The sequence below is a fragment of the Pongo pygmaeus genome, chromosome 11 (assembly GCF_028885625.2).
Source record: "Pongo pygmaeus isolate AG05252 chromosome 11, NHGRI_mPonPyg2-v2.0_pri, whole genome shotgun sequence".
NCBI classification, from domain to species: Eukaryota; Metazoa; Chordata; class Mammalia; order Primates; family Hominidae; genus Pongo; species Pongo pygmaeus.
In genome coordinates, this window is record NC_072384.2 from 33,790,658 (window position 1) to 33,815,037 (window position 24,380).

Genomic DNA, 24,380 nt, shown 5'->3' on the forward strand with positions numbered 1-24,380 from the left:
TCCCCAAATAAATTCAGAGTTACACTTGACAGCATGTCATACTAGAGGATGAATCTTTCTATTGCTGATGGCGGATCTTGGAATCAGAGGTTATGCTCAAGAAGGAACCTACGGCACTAACCATCCCGAGCTGAGAAGAGCGTCCCTGAAAGCATTTCATGGACTGTTCAATACAGCTTAATCTTCTAGAATTAGAGGCACCAAAAGGCCCACCAACTTGCTTGGAAGCCTCTCCTCTACTCCAACAGCCATCATGTAAGCCAACATTCCTTTCATAGTTATATGCTAAGCACATCCCCTATATCTTTTTATTTTCTTAACAGTCCTATAAAGAAGTTACCATTATTATTTCCATGTTACAAAGAAACTGAGGCAGACAGAGATCAAACAGCCAGTTAGGGTGTGGCAGGGTTGGGCTGTCTCCTGGGCATCCTTAACCCCTATGCTCTGGGTCCCCCAGGCACTCACTGATGCCAAGAGAACCCTCAGGAATTCATTCCCATGGGTGAGGCATTTGCTTCAGAAGACCCCCAGCAGACATGCCGACTGTGTGGGCAGCAACCCTGGGAAACCATTCACCCTTTACTGCTGCCTCCCAGGTTCTCCCTCCCTCTGTCAAACGCTTCCTGCCTCCAAAGGGATGCCGTGAAGAATCTACTGCCAGGGCAGGCTGAGGGGAGGCAGGGATTGAACTTGGATGTGTCAGAAGGGAGGCAAAGGAAAGGATGAGTGTCTTCAGAGAGCGCTTTCACGAGTGGCAAAGTCAGGGAAGGGGCTGGAAGTCAATGCCTGGGAAGGTGGCTTGGCCACAGGTGGCTAGAAGACACCCAAAAAAGAAGGCATGTGTGTAGAAGCCACATTTCCAAGGAGGAAAGCAGGAGGGAGCTCACAGAGTTGGCACTCCAGCCTGGGTGGAGGGGAGAGGCCCTGAGTGGGAGGGAAGGATGAGTGACACGACAAATGGCACGTTGTACTGAAGACAAGGGTGTGGGGAGAAGGCAAGCGAGGCTGTCTCGATCCTCCTCAAGGCAAAGCTCACTGAGAGTGAGATAATAAATGGCTGAAGAACATATCAATCACTCCTGACACCCCAAGCTACAGGCTGAATACTGAGTATGGTGCATACACAGAAGCCTATGATGGAAGAATCACAGTCACCTCCACAGGTGGGAAATCTCTGGGAAAAGTTCTTGGCTGGGGGCTTCCAAATCGTTACACAAAACTCTGAGAGGCTACTGCTTTGGCCTGAGCTCCTGCACTAGGCCCCAACAGACCAGACCAAACAAGAATGGAGTCGTTCATGTTAAATGCCACATAACCAAACAAACTTTCAGGAAGCAGACAGATCCCAAAACAGACTATTTTTTCCTGAAAACAGAAGATTCCAGTCTACCTAAGTTAGTGTCACAAGAAAGTCCCCTCTGCTTTAATCCATACAAAAAAAGTAATTTAAAGTAACCCAATGTTAACCAGTCTGCTTTTCTTCTATTTCTGTTTCCTTGTTCCCACCTCATGAAGCCCACTATTCTGCCATTGCCCCCTGGAAGTTCCCATCCTATGTTATAGAATGGAGGACACCCCAATTCATCCACCACAAATAGAAGTCGGTTAGATCTATAATGAAATTTGTTGTAATTTCACAAAATCCAAGGCTTAAATTTTTTTTTTTTTTTTTTTTTTGGAGACAGAGTCTCGCTCTGTCACCCAGGCTGGAGTGCAATGGCGCAATCTTGGCTCACTGCAACCTCCACCTCCGGTGTTCAACCAATTCTCCTGCCTCAGCCTCTCAAGTAGCTGGGATTATAGTTGCCTGCCACAACGCCCAGCTAATTTTTGTATTTTTAATAGAGACAGGGTTTCACCATATTGGCCAGGCTGGTCTCAAACTCCTGACCTCAAGTGATCCGCCCGCCTCGGCCTCCCAAAATGCTAGGATTACAGTTGTGAGCCACCGCACCCGGCCCCAAACCTAACGTATCTTTGACAAGAGTTCTATTTCCAGTTTTGCTCAGGAGCGTGGAATCCCATCTGAGGCTCCTGCAGGAACACCACCGACCTCTACAGGGCCTGCAGAGCCAGCCTGGCTTCAAGAGCAGGACACACCAGGAAACACGTGTTGAATGGATGCACCAGGGAACAGAGATGGCCACATCGCCAGAGCCACAATCCACGGGGACTGGAGACCAAATGACGCTAATGACTGCAGGGAAATGAACAACTGAGAGGGGCTCCCTTTTATCGCTGGAGGGAAGCTGCTTGGTTCTAGTGAATGGGAAGGAATTTCAGGCAAAAACTCAGGGAGGAGACAGACAAGGAGAGATTGGAAAGGGAACCTTACTAATTAAGACAGAAAACAAAATTTTGCTAAGCATCATTTCTGACTTACAACACAAAGTCATTTTTCCTTTCTTCCTTTTCCCTCCTCCTTTGTTCTCCCTATTCCTTCCTCCTTCTACCCAGAGACTCTCATGTAAACAGGATACAAAAGTATGACAGAGACCACAGGTGCACACAGAACCTGTGGCCCCCTCTGCAGCTCCGCCTGGAAGTGCCTCCTCTTCCCACGCCTCCTCCCACACATCGCCTGCCTTGCCCACAACCACCCTTCCTTCAGATGTCGCATGGAGTGTCTGCTTACCGGGGAAGGTCCCCATGTACCTCCCCCTACTCCAGGCTTGACAAAAAAGCTCCTCTGTGTTCTCATGTGATCGTGTCTATTATAGCTGTTATCACTACATATTTAATGTAGCAGCTAATGAGTCTCTCCCCAACTGTGCTCCTTGGGAGCAAAAGCCAGGTCCTCTAAGAAGTAAAAGGCTTTGCAGTGCAATGCAAAAACTCTAGCCGTTATTGCTGTTTGACTCTGAATCCCAAGTGCCTAGACAGAGGGTTGGTCTGGAGATGAGCAATCAAATGGTAGCCATTATTAGTATCAACATATATGCATGTATTATTTATTGCCAACATGTGACTGTTTATTACTCTAATTATAATGATAATCAGCATTATTGCCACATGACCACTTAAGGAGCCTGGGCCCAGACACTGGCCAAGAACACAAGGTGAAGATGTCATGGTCTATGCAAGGCAGAGGCCACTAATGAGCTGGTCATTGATCAGGACACAGAGAAAGCTCAAGGGCAAGGACGGGAATTCTAGAACCTTAACTTTAGAAACAATATCTTCTTCCTTTGTAAAGCGTGCAACTGTTTATAAAGCATTTCTACATTCAATATTACATCATTTACACTTCTCACAATTCTGTTGTGGAGTGGTGGGTACTGCATCCATTTTTGTCGTGAAGAAACTTTCTCAGAGAGGAAGCGTGATTTGCTAAAAGTCACTCAGCCAGTTAGGGGTGGATTAGGCCTAGAAGTCAGGTCTTCCAATGGCATGTTCAGCGTTCCCCAGGACACTGGCCCAAAGACAGCTCCAGCTGACTGAAGCCCAAGAGAGAGCAATACAAGCTCCATCCAGGGACCCCACAAGGCCAAGCATCAGAGAAACCACAACTGGACATGTTGAGATGGTGCTCAGGAGCCGAGTCTGAAATCACCTCTGGCCACTATTTGGGGCAACCTTGATTAGCAATTCAGAAACTTCCATAGGTAGAAGAGCAGCAGCCGCCACAGCAGGGCTGTCATCTACTGCCAATTCTCCTAACTGTTCATTTGATCCTTACCATAAGCCTCAGATGGAGGTGCCATCTCCATTTTACCTAAGAGGGGACCCAGAGTCAGGGTGACCGCGTGACTTGCCTGCGGTCACACAGGTAAGAAAAGGTAGAGAGCGCCACACCTTGGACAGGTGCGGCCACGCCCAAGCCCTCCCACCATGCTCAGCAGCTTCACTCCAGCGCCACCCTCCACATGCTCCACGCATCCCACCCTCCCCTCATCCCACACTGTCCTGCTGCAGTCTCCACCGATGCTTGGTGCACTTGCATATGGGCTTTTTTTTTTTTTTTTGAGATGGAGTCTTGCTCTGTCCCCCAGGCTGGAGTGCAATCTGGTTCAAGCGATTCTTCTACCTCAGCCTCCCGAGTAGCTGGGATTACAGGCATTCACCACCACGCCTGGCTTTTTTTTTTTTTTTTTTTTTTTTTTTTGGTATTTTTAGTAGAGATGGGGTTTCACCATGTTAGCCAGGCTGGTCTCGAACTCCTGGCCTTAGGTGATCCGCCTGCCTCGGCCTCCCAAAGTGCTGGAATTATAGGCGTGAGCCACTGCGCCCGGCCGGCCGGCATGTGGGCTTTCAAGAGACAAGGCAGTGGAGACACACCCTGGTCAGCAGCACAGAGTGAAGGGGCCCATGTGGAAAGGGGCGTAGGTGGCAGGAGTAGCCAGAAAGGCCAGGGACAGGCAGGGTCAGCTGGGGGCCCTGCACATCCTCCTGCTTTGGGACAGCCCTCGGCAGCACTGCCCTCAGGAGTGTGGGGAGAAGACAGACAGGAGGCTGGAGCCAAAAAGCCAATGGGCAGCAGGATCCTAAAGGCCCCATGTGCCAGGGCCAAGATAGTCCTGGACGAGGAGACCAGGTTCAAACCCAGGCTCTGCCACCACCCAGCTGACGATCTCAGGAAGATCACTTCAGCTTTCAGAGCCTCTGGGTCCTCGAGGAAAGAAGCAGCTCGACACCTGCCCTTTCTTACCAAAGCCGGGCGTGGCTGGTGGGGTAAAAACGGGGAGAGCGAGATACTTCTTTTAAAACAACCCATATTAATATATGCATCACTGTGGAATGGTTAAGACAGCATAAAGATATACCATTTTTACTTGTTAATTAAAAAAATATAATAATAACTAAATAAAAAAGATGCAGTCAGGGAGGCAGAGGGTCAGTAGTGTCATGGGTTTCTGGAACCTGCTTATTTTGATTAAAACTATCCTTTCATGCTAAAATAAAACAAACAAAAATAAAGCAGCCTATTGGTAAAAGGAAAGCACTATTACTAACATTGTGGCACAGGCCACACGCGTCCCGGCTTCCAGAACTGCAGTTTCAGAGACAGCTCTGTGGAATCTGTTTCATGAACCACCTGCATGTTGGGAGGCAGCAGCCTGTAGCCATTTGCCCACACAGCCCTGGAGCAGAGTCCCCAGGTCCTGTTCCACGTCCCCAGAGAGCTGGCTGGCCTGACTGCTCCAGCAAAACCCTGAGGGGCAGGCAACACCACGAGGCTCAGAGTCAACCAACTTTACAGTTGGGAAATTCCAATTGCACAGCTCTCTTACTCAAAACTTACCCATTCCTGCAATTATTCCCACTCTGAGAACCGTGCAGCGAAACTAAAAAGAAGGCTGCCAAGGGACGGGGCTGGGGAAGGGAAGACGCTGTTTCTGACAGAACCTACAGTCACAGCTGGACAGAAATCCCATGTAAAACGCAGTTCTGCAACTGAGACTAAGGGGGAGGTGTCACTCGGAGCTAAGTCTGTGACACAGAGGCCCTAAACACTGGTCTCCCTGGTTTTGCCCAGATCCTACCCTCACAGCCTGGTTTCTGCAGAAGCAGCAAACTCTGTGTGCAGCCAGGAGGCATGCTTTATTTAACCTGCATGAAATTATCCACCCACTCTCAACCAGAGTTTTCAAAAATGTTTAATTAGTTGCCAATTTATCTCACATTAAACATAGGTTTCCACTTCCTTTTTAACACTCAGAAGACATGATGATGATGAGTCTTCCGTACAGCCCACATTCCAGCATGACATCTCCAGAGGAGGCCAGGCCCTTCATCCAAGTGCACACACCCCAGTTGCCACAGACCTGGTCAGTTTCTCCTATTTTTGCTTCAGAACTGGCTTCTACGGGCATTTGAGTTTGTGACTCCTAACTAAGATGAAGCATTGTGAATAAATGCACATTTTGGATTACTGCAGGCCAGAGGTCAGGGGCCTGGCTGTCACCTGTTGGCTTCTATAAACCTCTAGCCAAGGGAACAAGACGACCCAGGATGGAGACACGGTCAGCTGCCACCTGGCAGCATTCACCTGGCCCCGTGGGCCACTCAGCCCTCAGCTGAGGAGGAGGCCTTCCCCTCTGGAGAGGGGAGCTCACACAGCTTGAAAGCTCCTTAGTTAACAACTCTGAAGGCTTAAACAAAACCACCAGCAAAACCATCTGGCATCGCTTCTTCAGAGTTCTGATGAGATGACCATAAATGGGTATGATTTTTAAATCCCACACCAACAATGGATGAAAGGATAAAGAAAATGTGGTATATATACACAATGGAATACGATTCTGCCATTAAAAAAAAAAAGTGAAATCCTGTCATTTGCTACAACACGGATGGAACTGGAGGTCATTACGTTAAGTGAGATAAGCCAGACACACAAAGACAAGCATCACACGTTCTCACTCATATGTGAGCTAGAAAAAGGTGATTGTGGTTGTGGGGTGGGGGGAGGGGGGAGGGATAGCATTGGGAGATACACCTAATGCTAGATGACGAGTTGGTGGGTGCAGCGCACCAGCATGGCACATGTATACATATGTAACTTACCTGCACGTTGCGCACATGTACCATAGAGCTTAAAGTATAATAATAATAATAATAATAATAATAAAAAGAAAAAATAAATAAATAAATAAAATTTGCGACATATGAACTGGAAAAAAAAAAAAAAAGAAAAAGGTGATTGTGTAAAAGTAAAAAGTAAAACAGAGGATACCAGAGACTGGGGAGGGGAGAGGGAAGGGAGGAACTTGTTAAAGGACACAAAATTGTGCAGGTTTGTTGCATAGGTAAACTTGTGTCATGGGGATTTTTTATACAGCTTATTTTATTAGCCAGGTATTAAGCCTAACACCCATTGGTTATTTTTCCTGACCCTCTCCCTCCTCCACCAGGCCAATGCCATATAATACCTATTAAAACAACTTTTGGTTCCCCAAAAAAAAAAAAAAAAAAAAGGATACAAAATTACAGCTAGATAGGAGGAATAAGTTCTAGTGTTCTAAACAATTATAGGATGACTAGAGTGAACAATAATATATTATATAGGTTATAATTGTATAATATATAACATATTATATAGCTAGGAGAGGGATATTGAATGTTCCCAACACAGAAATAATAAATGTTTGAGATAATGGATATGCTAATTCACTAATTACCCTAACCTGGTCACTATACATGATATGTATGAAAACATCACTATGTACCCTATAAATATATATCATTATTGTCAATTTAAAAAAATAAGCAAATTAAATGTTTACAATCCCATAGCACAATTCATCAAAGGTGTAGATGGTATGGGTTCTATAAGGACAGGCACAACCATGGAATCTTCAGCTTCTCTGAACCCCAGGTGAGGCTGGGTGTTGTTGGACATGTACACCTTGAGGGGGAATGTAAGTCGGTGAGCTGCTTCTCTTAAGAGTATTTACACTGTGGGATAATAAGAGATTGCTCCCAGTTAAAAGTGGTTCAGCTATCAGGAGAATAACAAGGAGAGCCACTACAAGGGCTGTGAGCACAGCCATCCATCCCCTATCACGTAAGCCCTGCTGGAAATTAATTTTTAATGCCTAAATAAATGTGTCAACTGGCATAGTGCAGAAAATTCCCACCAACAAACATTTCTCAGAGTTGAGGCATATTTGCAACGCCTATAAAATGTAGACGTTACCTGACCGACATCTAACATGTATAATCACACTTGGCGCCCTCATATCTTACCTAAGGTTCAGATTCTGACTGAATGAAATGCAGGCTAGCAAGTCTGATGGAGGAGGAGGACATGAGAGTCCCATATGCCAGGCAACCAGGGAGATCGGTTAAGTAGGAGATGAAGAGCACAGGACTGTAATAAATGGTAATATTTGTTCGGGCTATCTCTGCTTCTGAAAAAGACTAAATACCACAAATAGGTACATTCCTATCCCCATATCCATTTTTCCTCCCTGTCACTGAGATGTTAGAGAGTAAGCGCTGGCCAACTGTGGTGATAAATAACAGTTAAAATCCTGCTGGATAATTAAAGGGATGGCGCTAATCATTTACAAGGGAGTGAGGAAAACAACTTAAAGCAGCCACTTTCATGCCTCTACTAAATACAGGAGAATGTCTCACCTCATTTTCATCTTCCCTATAAAAACACACATACACACACAAACACACATACACGCAATACATCACCCCAACAAGGATTAATATCTTTTTTCAAAAGTAAAATTAAAGGTCTAATCATTTTGGTCTTATATCAGATGGTGCATGTAGCCAAGCTCACATCAAATCACATCCTAAGAGGAGACCAGATTTTGCATTCAAATTTCCATTGCAACTTGTACGCAGGGAATTATTATAATGGCAGCATCTTCATCTCCTGGTAACCAAATCAGCTGCCTGCCATGAAGACTGCATGACAGGAGGCTGTAAAAATATTTCTTTTCTCAGCACTCATAAGGGGAGGGAGGGAAAAAGAATCAGTGCCGGTAATGACTCTCATCCAGAGGACAAAGCAGTGAAAGACACATTTTAATATGAATTCATGTCCTCCAGTTTCAATATCCCGGTGTCAATTGTGCCAGAAAACCTAACATGAATAGATTTATGTATTGAATTGAGGTGCAAAGGAAAAAAAATAATTCTTAATACAACGATCATTGAATGAACACAGAACAACAGATGCAAACAACACAGATAGGCTCACTCTGCTTCACAAAAATAACCCAATTTCTCTTTACACATGCAAAAAAATCTTGCTTTAAAAATAGTGAAAATAGCTAAGGAAAGGCACACAGAACCCAGTCCTAGCTCACCTATCTGGAGTCTCTTCACCTTGCCCAGTGTTTCTCTCCACCAGGTCATTTGCATCCCTGCAACAAGTTCTTCTGACCCCCCAGAATGTTGTCTGTTCCCTCTCAACATGCCCGACTCCACTCTCACCCTGCGATGAGAGGCAGCCCAGGGGGCCAGTGCTGTCAGGAAGGATTGTTAAGGAAGAAGAAGGACCTTACCACTTCTGGGAGCAGCCTAGTTGAGAGGTCATGGATGGCTTTGACCACTATACATATGGATGACAGAAGGAATATCACCCCCAAGATGACACAGGCTCTGCAAAAAACAAAACATTGAGAATCTTAACTGGGAGAACTCACACTGCTGAAGAGTCCACACAATTGACAGTGACAAAGACACAATCTGGGAATGAACTCAATTGTAATTTGCCACACCCCCAGGGTGACCACCCACAGTCCATGGATTGACACTAAGTCACCTCTAGGAGAATACAGTTCAGAGTTTGATCACCAAAGTCAACCGCAGGGAAAAGAGGTCACCATCCTACAGAAGCTCACAGCATCCCATGAATGCTGGCATGGAAGGGTCTTCAAGGCCGTGAAATCTTTCTCCCTTGCCTGGCAAATATGATGTTTCATTCCTGCTCAAACGGGAAGGCACATGGTTTAACAGCAGAATGGAGGCTCTGGCATGAGACATGCCAAGCTCTACCATTTACTTAACTTGTGTGATCTTGATTATTGTCTCTCTTAGCCTTGATTTCCTCATCTTTCAAATGGGGATATATTCCCTACCTAAAGAGGAAATGAGACAATGCACAAAACGTAAAATGGGAAGCCATTACTGTTAGCTTAAGCAAAGGAAAGTCTACTCTGTCACTTTTGGATATGATGTGATAGACACCTTTGCATTTTCCCAAAGATGAAAAGGAGAAATGATTTGGTAATGACAAGACAGGAGTTTGTGGTAAGATAGAGAAACTCTAAAAGGCAGAAATGAGGGGTAAGAAAGGAGAAGGTCAACCAAGACACTCAGCACAGGCGGAGGCAGGAGCAGGTGCACGGTAAGGCCAAGGGTGAAGCAAGAGGACACACAGCTGGGGGTGTGGCGTGGGGACTGGCAAAGAAAGCTATGGGACTCAGGACATAGGAAAAGTCTCTGACAACCCAGACACAACAATCTCAGGATGGAAAAATGAAGAGTGATGGAAGATGAAGGTAGGCACGAGGAAATGATACCATCACAAGGGTTAAAATATCAAATGAAAATGAAGAGGGAGAGAAAAGATAAAAAATACAAGAGTAACTACAGTGAGGTTGAGATCATTCCTGTCCCAGCTTGATGTCTCCACCATTTGGCGGCCTCCTGAGCAATCTTGCCCCAACTATCAAACAAAATCATGTTTTATTATCCACCTTGGAGTCCCTTCTCTAGACTAACAGCATGGCCCCAAATTGCTCACCTAATTTTGAGGTGGCACCTACTTATAATCCCAGTAAACCTGTGAACAGACCCCATCCTCCACATTTAGGAGTGAGAAATAAAAGCAGGTGAGCAAGGCTGCTTGGAGTCCACTCAGTCGGCTTCTAAGTCACACTGTGGTGTAGGTTTTATTCCTTCAAAAGCAACGACAGAATCATCGCAGGTTGGAGCAAAACACAAAAAAGAACAGAGATGAAAGGAAAAGGAATGAATGGGTTAGGAATCAGCACAGACTTGAGCAAATGAATATACACATGGATGATGGAAGGAACATCACCCCCCCAAGGGACACAGGCTCTGCAAAAAATGAAACATTGAGGATCTTAACTGGGAGAACTCCACACTGCTGGAGTCCATACAATTGACAGTGACAAGGACACAACCTGGGAATAGACTCAATTGTAACTTGCCACACCCCCAGGGTGACCACCCCTAGACCAAGGATTGACAGTAAGTCACCTCTAGGAGAATACAGTTCAGGGTTTGATCACCAAAGTCAACAGGGGAAAGAAGTTGCCATCCTACAGAACCCACATGAATGCTATGAGCAGCGTGGCCCCATGATCCACCAGGGGCAGAAGAGACAATTCAGGCAGTAAGTAGGTGCTAATGTGCTGCCTGTGTGTGACAGTGTGCCTGGGGCTGGGAACCACAGTCCTAACGCTGGAATCAGGGACAAAGGGGGCCATGATAGAGTCCTGGAGGAATGAGGTCAACCTACTGGAGGGCCCTTTAATGACTACATACTGTAGCAAGAACAGGGATTCCTAGGGCTTGGGGATCATCACTCCCAAAGCACTTGCCTCCTGTTTGGAAGACAGTTCTGGACCAGCTGTGCTAGGGACCTGGAGTAACCATTCCGCCCTGTGAGCACATGTGCATGAGAGGTCCCACTACAGGAGAAGAGCCTAAAATCAGGATAGGCCTCCAAGGTAAGTTTCGCAATGTGGTTCTTCCCTCCATTCACAAAACTCTTGAGTAACTCACAGAGACTCGCTCTTTAATTAACCCTTTCAGGTAGCTTCAGTCATCAACTCAGCACTTCCCAGCACTGAGAGCACATTGTACTCACCTGGGGAGTTCCTTTTTTTTTTTTTTTTTTTTTTTTTAAAGTTTCCTGGACACCACTCCAGTTCAATTTTATCAGAATTTCTAGGGGTGAGCCTAAGCCTCTGCATTTGTTTAAAAGCTCCCAGGCAATTCTTGTGTACACAGGACTGAAAACGTCCGGCCTAGAGTCAGGTGGAGCCCTGTCCCTAGGAAGCTTCCACTGTGAAGTGACAACACAGGACTCCCTGGAACAGAGGCTGAGATAGAAGCGACATCCAAGCTGGGGAGGAAGGAAGGGGGTCTCGTGGGACCTAATAGGCCTCGTAATGCATTTGTTTGTCAACCAGCTTTCACTCCCTGAAAATCAAGTAGGGCAGCCACAACTTGCATGCTATACTCTACACGCAATTTGTCACCATATCCCCAAGGGAGCTTCCATTTCCATACTCCTCTGGGGGAAGGAAGGAACAAATGCCTGCTTCTTTCTGACAGGGAACAGTGGTGATAATGCAGGAATTGCCTCTTACCAGCTCACTGCAGCCACGCCTCCATCAAGCACAAAAGGCAGATATGGATTCTGTTTACATTTACCTAAGGAGATGAGTGTGAAGGATGCAAGGGCCTCGTACATAATTTATTGCTTACTTTACTCAAAATTACACTATAAATTCTGTAAGGGCAAGAACTACATAGCATGTAGCAGGTGCTCCTCATGCAGTAGAGTGGATCAAACATCAATGGATTCATCCCTGACTGATTGTAAGCTCCCCCCATGGAGTCTGAGGAGGCATCAACCATTTACCACTGGGGATGAGAGGAGGAAAGAGACTCCCAACACGTCAGCCAAATGCCCGTGGAATAGCCCACAGGGTAAGGCAACTCTGAAATATAATGAAAATCAAAAGAAATTTGTGATTTGGTTTATTAAAGTTGAATTTCACAGAATTGTAATCCTATTTTCTTCACCAATATACCTATGAATATACTCCAAAATGTGTCAAAAACTCATTTGCATCTTTTAAATGTGTTACAGATTCAAAACCCACAGTCACCCCTCCTTCCACACTGCTGGGAGCCTGTGTGTCAGAGTGTCTCCAACAGCCCAAAGCAGCTATTATTAGCAGAGGGCACGGTGCTATTTTTTAATGATTTATTAATATTTATTGTGTTTACACAGCAGCTTTCTCCTCTAGCACTCAGAGCTCCACACATCAGCTCATCAGTCCCCTGGAGGCCACTCACCGGACCCAGCTTTTTGTTTTTCTGCTATTTTATGGATGAGGGGTGGGGAGAGAGGTGTTTTATAAACACTAGTGTTTAAAAATGGAGGAGTCAAGGATTAGCCGGCTTGCCTAAGGTCACTCAAGGAGTTTGTGAAGTCCACCCAGAAACAGAATCCCATTCAACTGCTTCCCTCCTAGCAGCCAGCCCTGGTCAACCATCCAGCCACACGAAAGCTCTGGGCAGCCACATCACGTGCTCACACCACCACTGCCCTGGGACTAGTAGTCTCCAGGATGCTGTGAAGGTTTCAGTCAGGAGCAAACAGTGCAAATATGACTGCTTCTGTATCTGCAAGTATGAGCTGCTTCCAGGCTTAGGGGACCAGAGACGGGTGGGGGGCAAAGGGTAATTGCTCTATCAGCAATCCCTGGCCTCAACCCAGAAAGGCTGGCCTGGCCAGTAACAAGGGCATTGAGGAACCAGGTCACTAAAAAGAATACAGACTCCTCCCTCCTGCCCCAATTCTGGGGGAGAATTTCATGGATCAGAAAGAGGCAAATGAGCTGTACCCCTTCAGCATAATCCCCCAGTCAACCCAGACTGAAACCAAATTTAAATTCCCGGCTGGGCGCAGTGGCTCACGCCTGTAATCCCAGCACTTTGGGAGGCCGAGGTGGGTGGATCACCTGAAGTCGGGAGGTCAAGACCAGCCTGCCCAACATGGAAAAACCCCGTCTCTACTAAAAATACAAAATTAGCTGGGCGTGGTGGTGCATGCCTGTAATCCCAGCTACTTGGGAGGCAGAGGCAGGAGAATCGCTTGAACCTGGCAGGAGGTGGTTGCAGTAAGCTGAGATCACACCACTGCACTCCAGCCTGGGCAACAAGAGCGAAACTCCATCTCTAAATAAATAAATAAATAAATAAATACCCACCAGATCAGTGGTTGTCACAGAGTGATCCATGAGTCAGCAGCACTCACGTCACATAAGAACTTGGTGGAAAGGCAAATACTCTGGGGATGTGGCCCCTCAATCTGTGTTTTAATAAGCTCTTCAGGTGATTCTGATGTACGCTCAAGTTTAAAAACCACTGAATAGGCCGGGTGTGGTGGCTCACACCTGTAATCGCAGCACTTTGAGAGGCCCAGGCAGATCTGCTTGAGGCCAGGAGTTTGAGATCCGCCTGGGCAACACAGAGACCCCCCCCCCTCCCCCACCACCACAAAAAATAAATTAGCCGGACATGGTGGTGTGTACCTGTAGTCCCAGCTATTCAGGAGGCTGAGGCAGGAGGATTGCTTAAGCCCAGGAGGTTATGGCTATAGTAAGCCATGATCGTGCCACCGCACTCCAGTCTGGGTGATGGAGAGAGACCCTGTCTCACACACACACACAGACACATACACACAGACACACTTAATGTCTGAAAGGAAGCAATGGTTAACAAGCCACTTCAAAGAAATGATTAGAGGTAGCTAAAGCCCCCTTTTTTTTTCTATTCTGCTAAAGGCTCCAAATTGCTAACTGTGCACAGTACTGTAAATCTCTAGAAGCATCAGTTTTTGATTCTGAAATTATAAGGGCAAAACCCACTGACAGACACTCATACACAAAACGTTGTCAGATCGAAAGTTTGGCCCCTTGTCAATTGTAGGTTTAAAGGCCTATGGCTCACATTAAAATCACCTGAGTCCTAGCCTACCAATTCTAGGTTACTTCCTATCAGATCAAAAAAGCCAAACAAGAGAAGCTTCTCTAATCACCCTCTAATTTACGACAGCTCTAAACACAAAGTAGCCCTGGTGATTAACCAATTCAGCCCACAGTTTAACGTGTAATTGTTTTATGTATCATCTTTCACTCTGGTCTCCAAAGCATTTGTAATCTGAGACAGTGCTCAAATGTGAAGCAAATAATGAAGTTAAGTGGTGTGAGCATATAACACGGTACTTATGGCTGCATAATTCCTAATGCTGGTTTTCTCCAGCTAAGCCCTCTTTCTCTCCATGTGTTCTGACATTTCAAACAAAGCCACAGAGGAAGCTCATCTTGGAGGCAGGATAAAAGGAGAAAGTGAGCAAGGAATGGCTGTGAGCCATTTTCTCCTCTCTATCATGGAGAAGCCAAACCAGCACCATCTGGTTAAGACTCCACCCCTCCCTCAATCCGTCACTATCAATGCCTCCCTCCTCTCCTCCTTCTGGAACTCCCCCACTTCCCTTCATGTTTGTACTCATCTTCACCTCATTTCTTCCCTCAACTCTCCTGAGCTCCAGTCCCTCATCCTCTCTCTCCATCCATTTCCCATCTCTCTCCTCTATCTTCAACTGCATCTACCTGCTGTGTTTGTGGAGCAGGTGAGATTGACTTGGACCAGCAACAGTCACTCAGACCACAGCTTTCCACGCAGGCGTTCTCTACCCTCTCCATGGTAAGAGCCTCCACTTCCTCAAGTTGCAACCATTAAAACCTCTCCTTCCTCAACAAAGGACCTTTGGTTTACATCTGTAATAATACACAAGCTGAACAGAACCCGACCAACTGAAATCCCACTTAGATAGGACTTTATTTCTGGCATCTACTTTAGGGACAAAAGTCAATATGAGGAACTTGTTAAATGATTAGTCTCTAGGGCAGAGCAGACCCAGGGCATTTTCTGCGATGATGGATGCTATTCTATATGGTAGCCACTCGCCACGGGTATCTATTGAGTATTGCAAATGTGGTTACTGCAACTGAAGAAATGAAATTTTAATTTCTTTTAATTAAAAATCAAACGGCCACATGTAGTTGGTGACAACCATACTAGACAGTACAGCTCTAAAGGTTGGGCTGAAAATACACAGGTTCACCAAAGGGGCTGTCCCCCAAGCCACTCCTCAAGATGGGGTCAATTTATGTGGGCTAACAGGGACTGCTCTAGGAAACTATGAGAAGGCACATCAGGCCTTTGATACCTCCACCCAAGCCCCAAGTCTACATGCCAGTCTCTCTCTTGTTTTCATCTAACATCAACCTATCTCCAGCCACAGTGACTGCTTCACCAGGGTATCTGCATTTTAGAAAGGGACTTGAAAATTCAGTCACTCACATTTTAAGTTCTACGTGTCAAGCCCTGAGGCTAAGGCAAACAAAATCTATACCCAGCATCCAGACAGCATGAATCTAGAATAGGGAACCTGGAAATCACTACAAGACAGTCCATCACTTGTGAATGTGAAAATAGGCAATGGACAAGGAATAAAATGAAGAAAGAACTCAGAGTGATAAAACACAACCTAGGGGGACAGAACAGGAAGAAAAGATGGCTCTGTAGTGTGACATCTAAGCTGGGTGTACAATTGACAGGAATCATGAAGCCGAAAAACTAGAAGGCTTTGGAGGTTACTCCAGACAGAGGAAACTTTATGGACAGAAGCATAAAGACAGCACCGTGGGGCCCTATTTCAGTGGGAGTTCAAAATGGAGATGCTGTTCCTGGAGCATTTGGCCCCAGGGGAACAGCAATGCAATAGCCACAAAGAAAGGCCCTGTGTATCCTGGAAGCTCCCTCAAGATGGCAGGTGCATCACCCATGGTACACACAACAGATCTTAGACGGCATACGGACCAACACCTGTTGTATTTAATAGTTATATAATTTAATGTACCTTAGAAAAAAATAATCATTGCTCCATGACTACAAAGATATTGTTGCTTAGGGAGAAAATGAATATGATTATATTTAGATAAATATTAAGTTCATAAAAGGATAGGATAGATAGTACACAGATAGGGCAGGATCACCAAGTCGGAACACACAGGTCTCAGGTTGGGGAAACCTTTGTGGTGACAGGAAGTCACTGCAGCATTTTAAGCAAAGGAGACCCATAATGTGATCTGGGCTTTGCAAAGACCCTCCTGACTGCAGCTGGGGTTAGGAGGGTTGAAGGGAAAGGAACTAGAGGGAGGGGAATAGCCTGGAAGACAATGTCAGTGGCCACGAAAGCAAACTGATGACTCTACACACGGGCCATGATAGCTGAAAAGAATCAAGATGGAAAGACACCAAGAAGATCGAACTGGCAGAACTCGGTGACTGACTGGACACAGGCAGAGGAGGAGAAGGGTGCAAGGACAACCCCAATTTTGAGACTGGTCACAAAGGAAGAGGTGGTGGCGCATCCAAGAACAGGAAGTGAGGAGCCAGTAGTGAGTCTGTTTGGGGCTTGCCAAGCTTAAGGAAGGTCTGGACAGTGAGATACACTGACCTGAGCCTGAGAGGCCTCTTCCCAGCCTAGGCTCCCAGGGCCATTTTCCTGGGGGCTTCCAGGTCTCACATTTCCAGGGTGGAGGCGAATGGATAGAAAGAAACGAACAGGGAACAGCCCGTCTAAAGGTTGCCAAACCCTACCCAAGATCTCTGCTTCCAATATACACTGCACAGGGAATGCTTGCAGAGACTCATGGCCCAAGGTCTTCCAATTAATCAGCAAAACACTGATTCTTGTGTTCTAGGGCAAGGATTTGGCATGAACAGGACAGCAATTTCCTGCTCTTGTGGAGCTCACATGGGGATAGGCAATGAACACATGAACAAGTAAGTATATTATATACAGAGACAAAGCAGAAAAAAGGGGAGAACAAGGCGGGTGGGGGCTGTTACTTTATACCCAGTACTCACACTTCTTTCTAATGAGGGTACATCTGAACAAAGACCTACCAGATGGGAGAGTCAGCTCTGCAGCCACCTGGGGACGAGCACTCCAGGCAGAGGGACAGTGAGTGCGAAGGCTCCTGGCAGGAGGGAACCCAGCATGCTCAACCTACGGCAACGAGGCCAGCATGGCTGGAACCCAGGGGCCTTGCCATTACCATAAGGACTTGTGTTTTTCCACTAAGGATGGCAGGGCACCACTGGAGGACTCCGCAAAGAAATGACACAACCTGACTCACTTTCAAAAAGGATCACTCTGGCTGCTCTTTTGAGAAAAGACCAAAGAGGGACACGGGTGGAAGCGGGGGAGACCAGGAGAAGGCACCTGCAGGGATGCTGGAAGAGGTGATGCTAGAACAAGGCAGGAGAAGCGGCAGCGCGGGGAACATGGGTCCTACAGGCTCCCATGAGATCCAAGGCAGACTGGCTAGAGTTCAGTGTGTTCCAGCTGCTGAGGGAATAAGGGAAAAAGTGGCTTTTTTGAAAGATTTTAAAGGTACTCTCAGGGTAAACCTGCTTCTCAGGAGAATATGAACATCTATAAATCTTGCTACTTTAGCCAACTGGTTATTTCAAGTAAACCATGCAAGTATTTTCAATGTCAGGGCAATTAGCTGCACCAATTCCAATTTTTTCTTAAATATCTGCTGAAGGTACAACTGCTTGTCTATGCATGGAACATATCCAGGCAGATACCCGAAGACAGTGACAACAGCTTTTGCTGAACACGGAGGGGGAATAGAGGCCTGCTTTAAGAAAAAAAATTCCTAGAGAAGCTGATCATGGTTTTCGTAGTTGTGTGCAGATACGACCTATGAAACATGAAGAAACACTGAATGTCTACCATTTGCAAAGAAACCTGCTGTGCATTAGCTACGAGGACAAAACATGGCCCTTTTCCTCCAAGTAGAGAAAGGGGGCATTTAAATCACACACAAATATTCCTAGAGGCCCAGGCACAGTGTCTCATGCCTGTAATCCCAGCACTTTGGGAGGCCAAGGTGGGCAGATCACCTGAGGTCAGGAGGTCGAGACTAGCCTGGCCAACATGGTAAAACCCCATCTCTAATAAAAATACAAAAATTAGCCAGGCATGGTGGCACACATCTGTAGTCCCAGCTACTCAGGAAGCTAAGGCAGGAGAATCACTCGAACCTGGGAGGTGGAGGTTGCTGTGAGCTGAGATTGCACCCCTGCACTCTAGCCTGGGCAACAGAGCAAGGCTCTGTCTCAAAAAAATATATATCCTAGAGAAGCTGAGAATTGAGCTGACTTTGAACAAACCAAAGAAATTAACCTGATAAAGAGGAGTGAAAAGTATGTTCCGGGGAAAAGGAAGGCACACCAGAATTCATTCATCCCGCACATTTCCACTGCACCTTGTGCCAGGCACTGTTCTAGGGGGCAAGCCATGCAGGTATAGGGAGAAGAAGCTTCAGGCTCTGAGGTGGAACCCTCCTAACTCCAAAGGGGAGTGAGAAAGAGGGAGAATGGTGAAAGCACATCATATAAGGTCTTAGAGCTGTTGTCAGGATTTAGGCATTTACAAAGATGGGAAGCCACAGGGCGCACGAACATGGAAACAACATGATGTGGCGTGTTTTAACAGGACCACTGCTCACCAAGGGCAGAAACAGGGACAGCAGTGTGCAGGCTGTGGCGATATCCAGGCCAGGTGAGGGTGTGACAAACAACATCATGACTATCCAGGCCAGGTGAGGGCATGGCAAATGATGTCATGAATATCCAGGCAGGTGAGGATGTGGCAAATGATGTCATGGATATCCAGGCAGGTAAGGATGTGGCAAGTGATGACATGGATCAGGATGTAGCACTGAAGCGTGAGTCTCTGGACATCTTCTGATTCTGAGTTTTGGTCTGTTCAGGGATATATTCTGAAGGCACAGCTGACAAGTCTTGTTAATGTATGGTAGGAAACAAAGGAGCCAAGAATGATTTGAAGCTTTGAACCTGAGAAAAGCAAAGGATAGAGTTGCCATTTCCGGAGACAGGGAAGACTGTAGGAGAAGCAGGTCTGGGGGCAGAAAAGATCAGGAGTGCAGCTGTGGACACAGTAAGTGTGGGATGTGTGTGTTAGACATCCAAGTGGTAGTGTTGAGAAGGGAGCTGGAATAGGAGTTTAGATTCAAACCTGACTCAGGAATCATCAGCACATGGATTACACTAAAATCTTTCAAAGTTAAGGAGATTGTTTTCCCCCGCCAAGAAATTACAAATGCCCTAGGAAAGCTGGAGTGAAGGTTCCACGAGGGATCCAGCTGGGAAGCTGAGTAGGAGGGAGAGTAAGACCCAACCCCGTGGAGCCTCACGTGCTAATAAGGTAAGCTGTATAAATGTTCTTGTGAAAAACCATGCAGAGCCCCTGACAGCTTTGAAAATGATGAAGATGATTAGATCTGCATTTTCCAGCGCTGACTCAGGCACTGTCTGTGCTGCACACTTGCAGGGCCTGACCTGCATTCATCCCCCCTTCATGGGTAATGGGCCTCAATGCTCCCTCCAGGCTCCATTCTCCCCGAGGGGAGGAATGACAGTCACTGCACCCCACCTGGAACCCAGGCCCCTGACCCAAGCTGGGCCCATCAGACACTCTCCCTGGACTTTCAATCCAAGAGGAATGATAACAAGGACTGAAAGCCAAGATGATTCGTCCCCGAGCAGGGATGGCTAGAAGGCCATGCTCAGCTGAGACTGTTAACCAGAGTGCTGAACAAACACCCCTGGGTGTAGCCAGGCTTCCTGTAGCAGGGGGGCTGTCTTCCCCCCCCCCGCCAGTGCTCCACTCAAAACCAGGCAGAAGCTACAAGGCCTTGGAAGCCTGCTGCGTCCTTTCAGGGCATTCTGCAGCCCTTAAGTAAGTCAAAGCCCTGCTGAGGTTAAAGAAGAAGGGGACAAGATGCCACGTCTTGATGGAGGAGTGACAAGGTAACATTGTAGAACAACATGTGGAGGGGGGCTATGGTTGTGGTTATCTTCAGAAAATGCCACCTGTCACAAGAATGAAGAGGCCCAAGACCAGGTTGGCCATGTACTGTGTTAGCAAACCCTTTGTTTCCAGAAATTCTCTCGTGCTGGGGTCAAAGTCAGGGGTGTCCAATCTTTTGGCTTCCCTGGGCTACACTGGAATAAAAAGAATTGTCTTGGGCCACACATAAAATACACTAACGATACTGATGAGTTTTTTTTTTTTTTTTTTTTTTTTTAAAAAAAGAGGTCTGTGCATCAATCTTATATTATTTTAAGAAAGTTTACAAATTTGTGTTGGGCTCTGTGCATGAACTACCTTGACCAAGCTTGTCCAACCCATGGCACATGAACCGAAAGCCATCCTGGGCCACATGGGCAATGCAGTTCACGCACAGAGCCAGATTTTGAGGCTTCTGTGCTACGGTAAAGAAGGGGATGTGTGGTCATCAAAAGAAAACAAGGAGGCCAATTCCCAGTAGGCCTGCAGAAGTGTGTATCATTGCTCACATCAATTGCTCTCAACCTCACACCCCTACCTTTGCTGTGTGATTGACAGCACCTTTGTGTAGGGGACGTATACATCCTGCCCACTGTGGGGCTTGGCCGTGTGACTTGCTCTGGTCAACAGTGAGTGGAGATGACATCACTGTACCTGTGCAGAAACTTTCCATGTGCACAGTTGGTTTGGCCTCATTTCTGCCCAGTGGTCCTCAGAGAGGAGCTATTCCTTCTGCCTAAACCCTGGAATGAGAACTCATGTGGAAAAGGTCACCACCAAAATGGAAATGATTAAGAAATGCATGTTTGCGGCATAAGTCACTGAGACTTTGGGTGCTGCTATTGCAGCAAAGCTGACAGATAGAAGATTCTTGAAAGGGATGCATCTTATGGCAGTGGCAGCAAAAGGCTGTCTAGGCAATGCGATACTTGGAACCAGGGGAAGAAGTTGCCTGTCCAATGATAACAGATGAGTCGCCTCAAGCCTTAGTCCATCCTGAAAACCAGGCAATCCCACTGACACAGGATGTACAGAAAACCACCTGAGTGAATAATCTTACTGAATCAAAAAGACAAGAACGGAAGCCCCCCGTGGTCTCTGAACTCTCACATGGGGTCTGAAGCATCCAGCCACTCTTCTGCTCTGTCTCTGTGGGAAATGACGAGCTCAGCACCTTCTGAACACAGGCTTCTCAGCATAACATGGTTAATTAAAACTTTTATTTTGATTCCTATTAAAAATACTACATAATTTCCTTAGTAACCTATTTTCCAGTGTTTCTAACCTTGATTATAGTATTTCAAGTAATTGACTTAAATTATTCATTCACTTTGATCCACTTCTTGGAATCAATCCCTAAAGAAGAATGTTCACAGCAGTGTTACTTATACTTAAAAGTGGGAAATTTAAATGTGCCACAAAGGGAGTGTTTAAGTAACTGTGATACATCAGTTCAGTTGACTATCGGATGCCATTAAAATTTTTTTTGTTGATCAAAAAAAGTATTCAAAAGATAAGTGAAAAACAGGATACAAAAATATACATATGCAAATTAGAAATACATAAAAATAAATCTAAACCCAGGGGGAAATTTTTGGAAGGAAACACACAGTAAAGTAATAATAGTAAGAAGACAGACTTTGTTCCCTTCTACTTTTCTGTGCTGTACTTTTGTGACAAAAACAAAATTTCTAGAAATGTCTTCTCCAGCTACATCACTTCTAACATTGACCTGTATTTGCATCTTCACAAGACATGACATGCTGGTCTCTATCAAGTCTCAGACTTGACATGTAAATCAACCACGTTTTCATGAGCGTGTACTGCATGTCCTGTGGGGTGCTGGGGCTCAGGTGTGCAAGGTGCAGTTTTGGGGAGTTTCTGCACTGCTTCTGGGGCAACATAGAAAGCTGCTACCCAAGCTCAGCTGTTCATAGCTTCTTCTCCAAGGCTCAGTTTCCTTAGAAGGAAAATGGGAATGATAAAAAGACCACTTCCCTCCCAAAACTGTAGCAAACATAAATAAGATGAGTAGGCACAGGTCATCCAAGATGATATTAAGCATATATAAAATATGGGCCATGTGCAGAGGTTCAAGCCAGGCACAGTGGCTCACACCTGTAATCCCAGCACTTTGGGAGGCCGAGACGGGCAGATCACTTGAGGTCAGGAGTTTGAGACTAGCCTGGCCAACATGGTGAAACCCCATCTCTACTAAAAGTACAAAGATTAGTCAGGCATGGTGGTGGGTGCCTGTAATCCCAGCTACTCGGGAAGTTGAGACAGCAGAATCACTTGAACTCAGGAGGCAGAGGTTGCAATGAGCTGAGATTGTGCCACTGCACTCCAGCCTGGGCAACACAGTGAGACCCTGTCTCAAAAATAAATAAATAAATAAATATATATATATATTCATTCATATATATATTCATTCATATATATATTCATTCATATATATATACATTCATATATATATTCATTCATATATATATATATATATATATACATACACACACACACATATATATATATGAAAGGTAAGACTCCCAGATGAGTAGAGAAGAGACCAAACTCTATCTACAGCCAAGGACTGCAAAACTAAAATGCTACTCTAGACTAGAGATTTATCAAGCACCCCAAATTAGAGAACAGAGGCAAACGTGAAGGGAGGTTGTGAGCTGTAATTAATGGTTATGTGTTCAGTGGATTTGTTTACATGGATTTTTCTGTCATTAGTTTGTAACTTCACAACTGCTTATCATGCTGACTTGCTTTACCGCCCCCCCCCCCACACCCAAAAAATAACATTTCTAATCTAATCCTGTGGCATCATCTTCCCTCATTGGGACCTCTGGTAAAATTCACCATAGGGTGCCCTTTGGGAAGCTGATCAAGCTGGCCAGGTCCTGTGGACATGAATTCCCTGAGGCAAACACCCCATGGCACCTGGGTAAGCATGTGAGGCTTACAGAGAACCCGCGTGGACTTCTCGCATGCTTTTCCCTGACACTGCCAAATGGAGTATACATTACCTCTCCCCTCTGACAAGTCAGAAGGCTGATGGGGAGATGGGGAATTAGGGAGAAATAGAGAGCTGGAGACAGTCTGGGAAAAGTCTATGAGCTACCCAGTGTTATGAAGCTAGCCAACTGAGCTGCGACTCAAAGCCGAATTTGAGGCTTGCAATGTACACAAGCCGGAATTTTCTTTATCTGGGTGTTTGTCAACCTAAACACATACACAAAATTTTCACACACAGTTTTGTGTTTAATTTTTTCTAACTGGAATAGCAATATTGCTGGATTCACTAAGCTGGAAGCAGAGCCCAGGAGTTCTTGTCATTAACTTGGAAAAAAAATTGGAAAATATCTCTAGACCTCAGTTTTCTCATGTTGAAAGTTAGCCACTTTGACTTAACCGCCAAGATCCTGACATACTAAAACCCCAATCTAGATGGAGCCATGGGAATTCTGGCTCATTAAAGATTTTTATTTTAAATCAACAGGTTTAAGGCTCAGATTTATTTGCATAACCAAAATGTAAGAACTGAACCATAGGTATTATTTACCCACTGGCTAGTTAGGAGAAAAAGTATGAGTTTCCCACTGAGTGATCTGCAAATTGTGGGCTTCCTTTCATATATCACTACAGAGTTGTCAGATGGAAAAAAAAAATGCACCACATTTTTGGCTGATCTTACTTATTTCTGCAACTTCTCTGTGACCTATACACTCTACTATTTTGAAAGGCTGACATTTCCCAGAGTAAGAGAAAAAGGATAATACAGAAAGCAGAAGGAGAAAATTTTAAAAGAAAATATTATTCATCCATTGCATTGGGAAGCTGGTCTTCTAAACAGAACAATGATATTTAATTATGTGAAGAATACCAACACACCAGAGCCTCACTATATTGGGAAAAGCACATTAATGATTCATCTTAGAGCTTTCACCTGGAAGGGCGAGTTTCTGAAAATTCTGGAATATCAAGTTACATTGAAATGTGTTATCAGATTATCAGATTCACAAAATGCTGGCTTCCCTACAAAATACAGATCTGCCCATAAATAGGCTATTGGTTTGTCCCTCAATCACTAGTACAAGTAGAAAGATCACAATCACACCATCTCAAGAGATAAGTGCTGGTGTTTCCACACCCATTATCATCCTGCCTGTCCTAGGAATGGGAA

The 24,380-nt window shown here is 45.5% G+C and overlaps 1 protein-coding gene across 1 annotated transcript in view; it reads right to left on the bottom strand.

Annotated features, from left to right (window-relative positions):
• The window catches only part of TMEM163 (transmembrane protein 163), a 260,277-nt gene that overhangs the window by 39,028 nt on the left and 196,869 nt on the right, over positions 1-24,380 (bottom strand). The window contains exon 5 of the mRNA XM_054478923.2: positions 8,970-9,066. Coding sequence (XP_054334898.1) covers positions 8,970-9,066 — 97 coding nt within the window. The remainder of the gene's footprint in view (positions 1-8,969; positions 9,067-24,380) is intronic.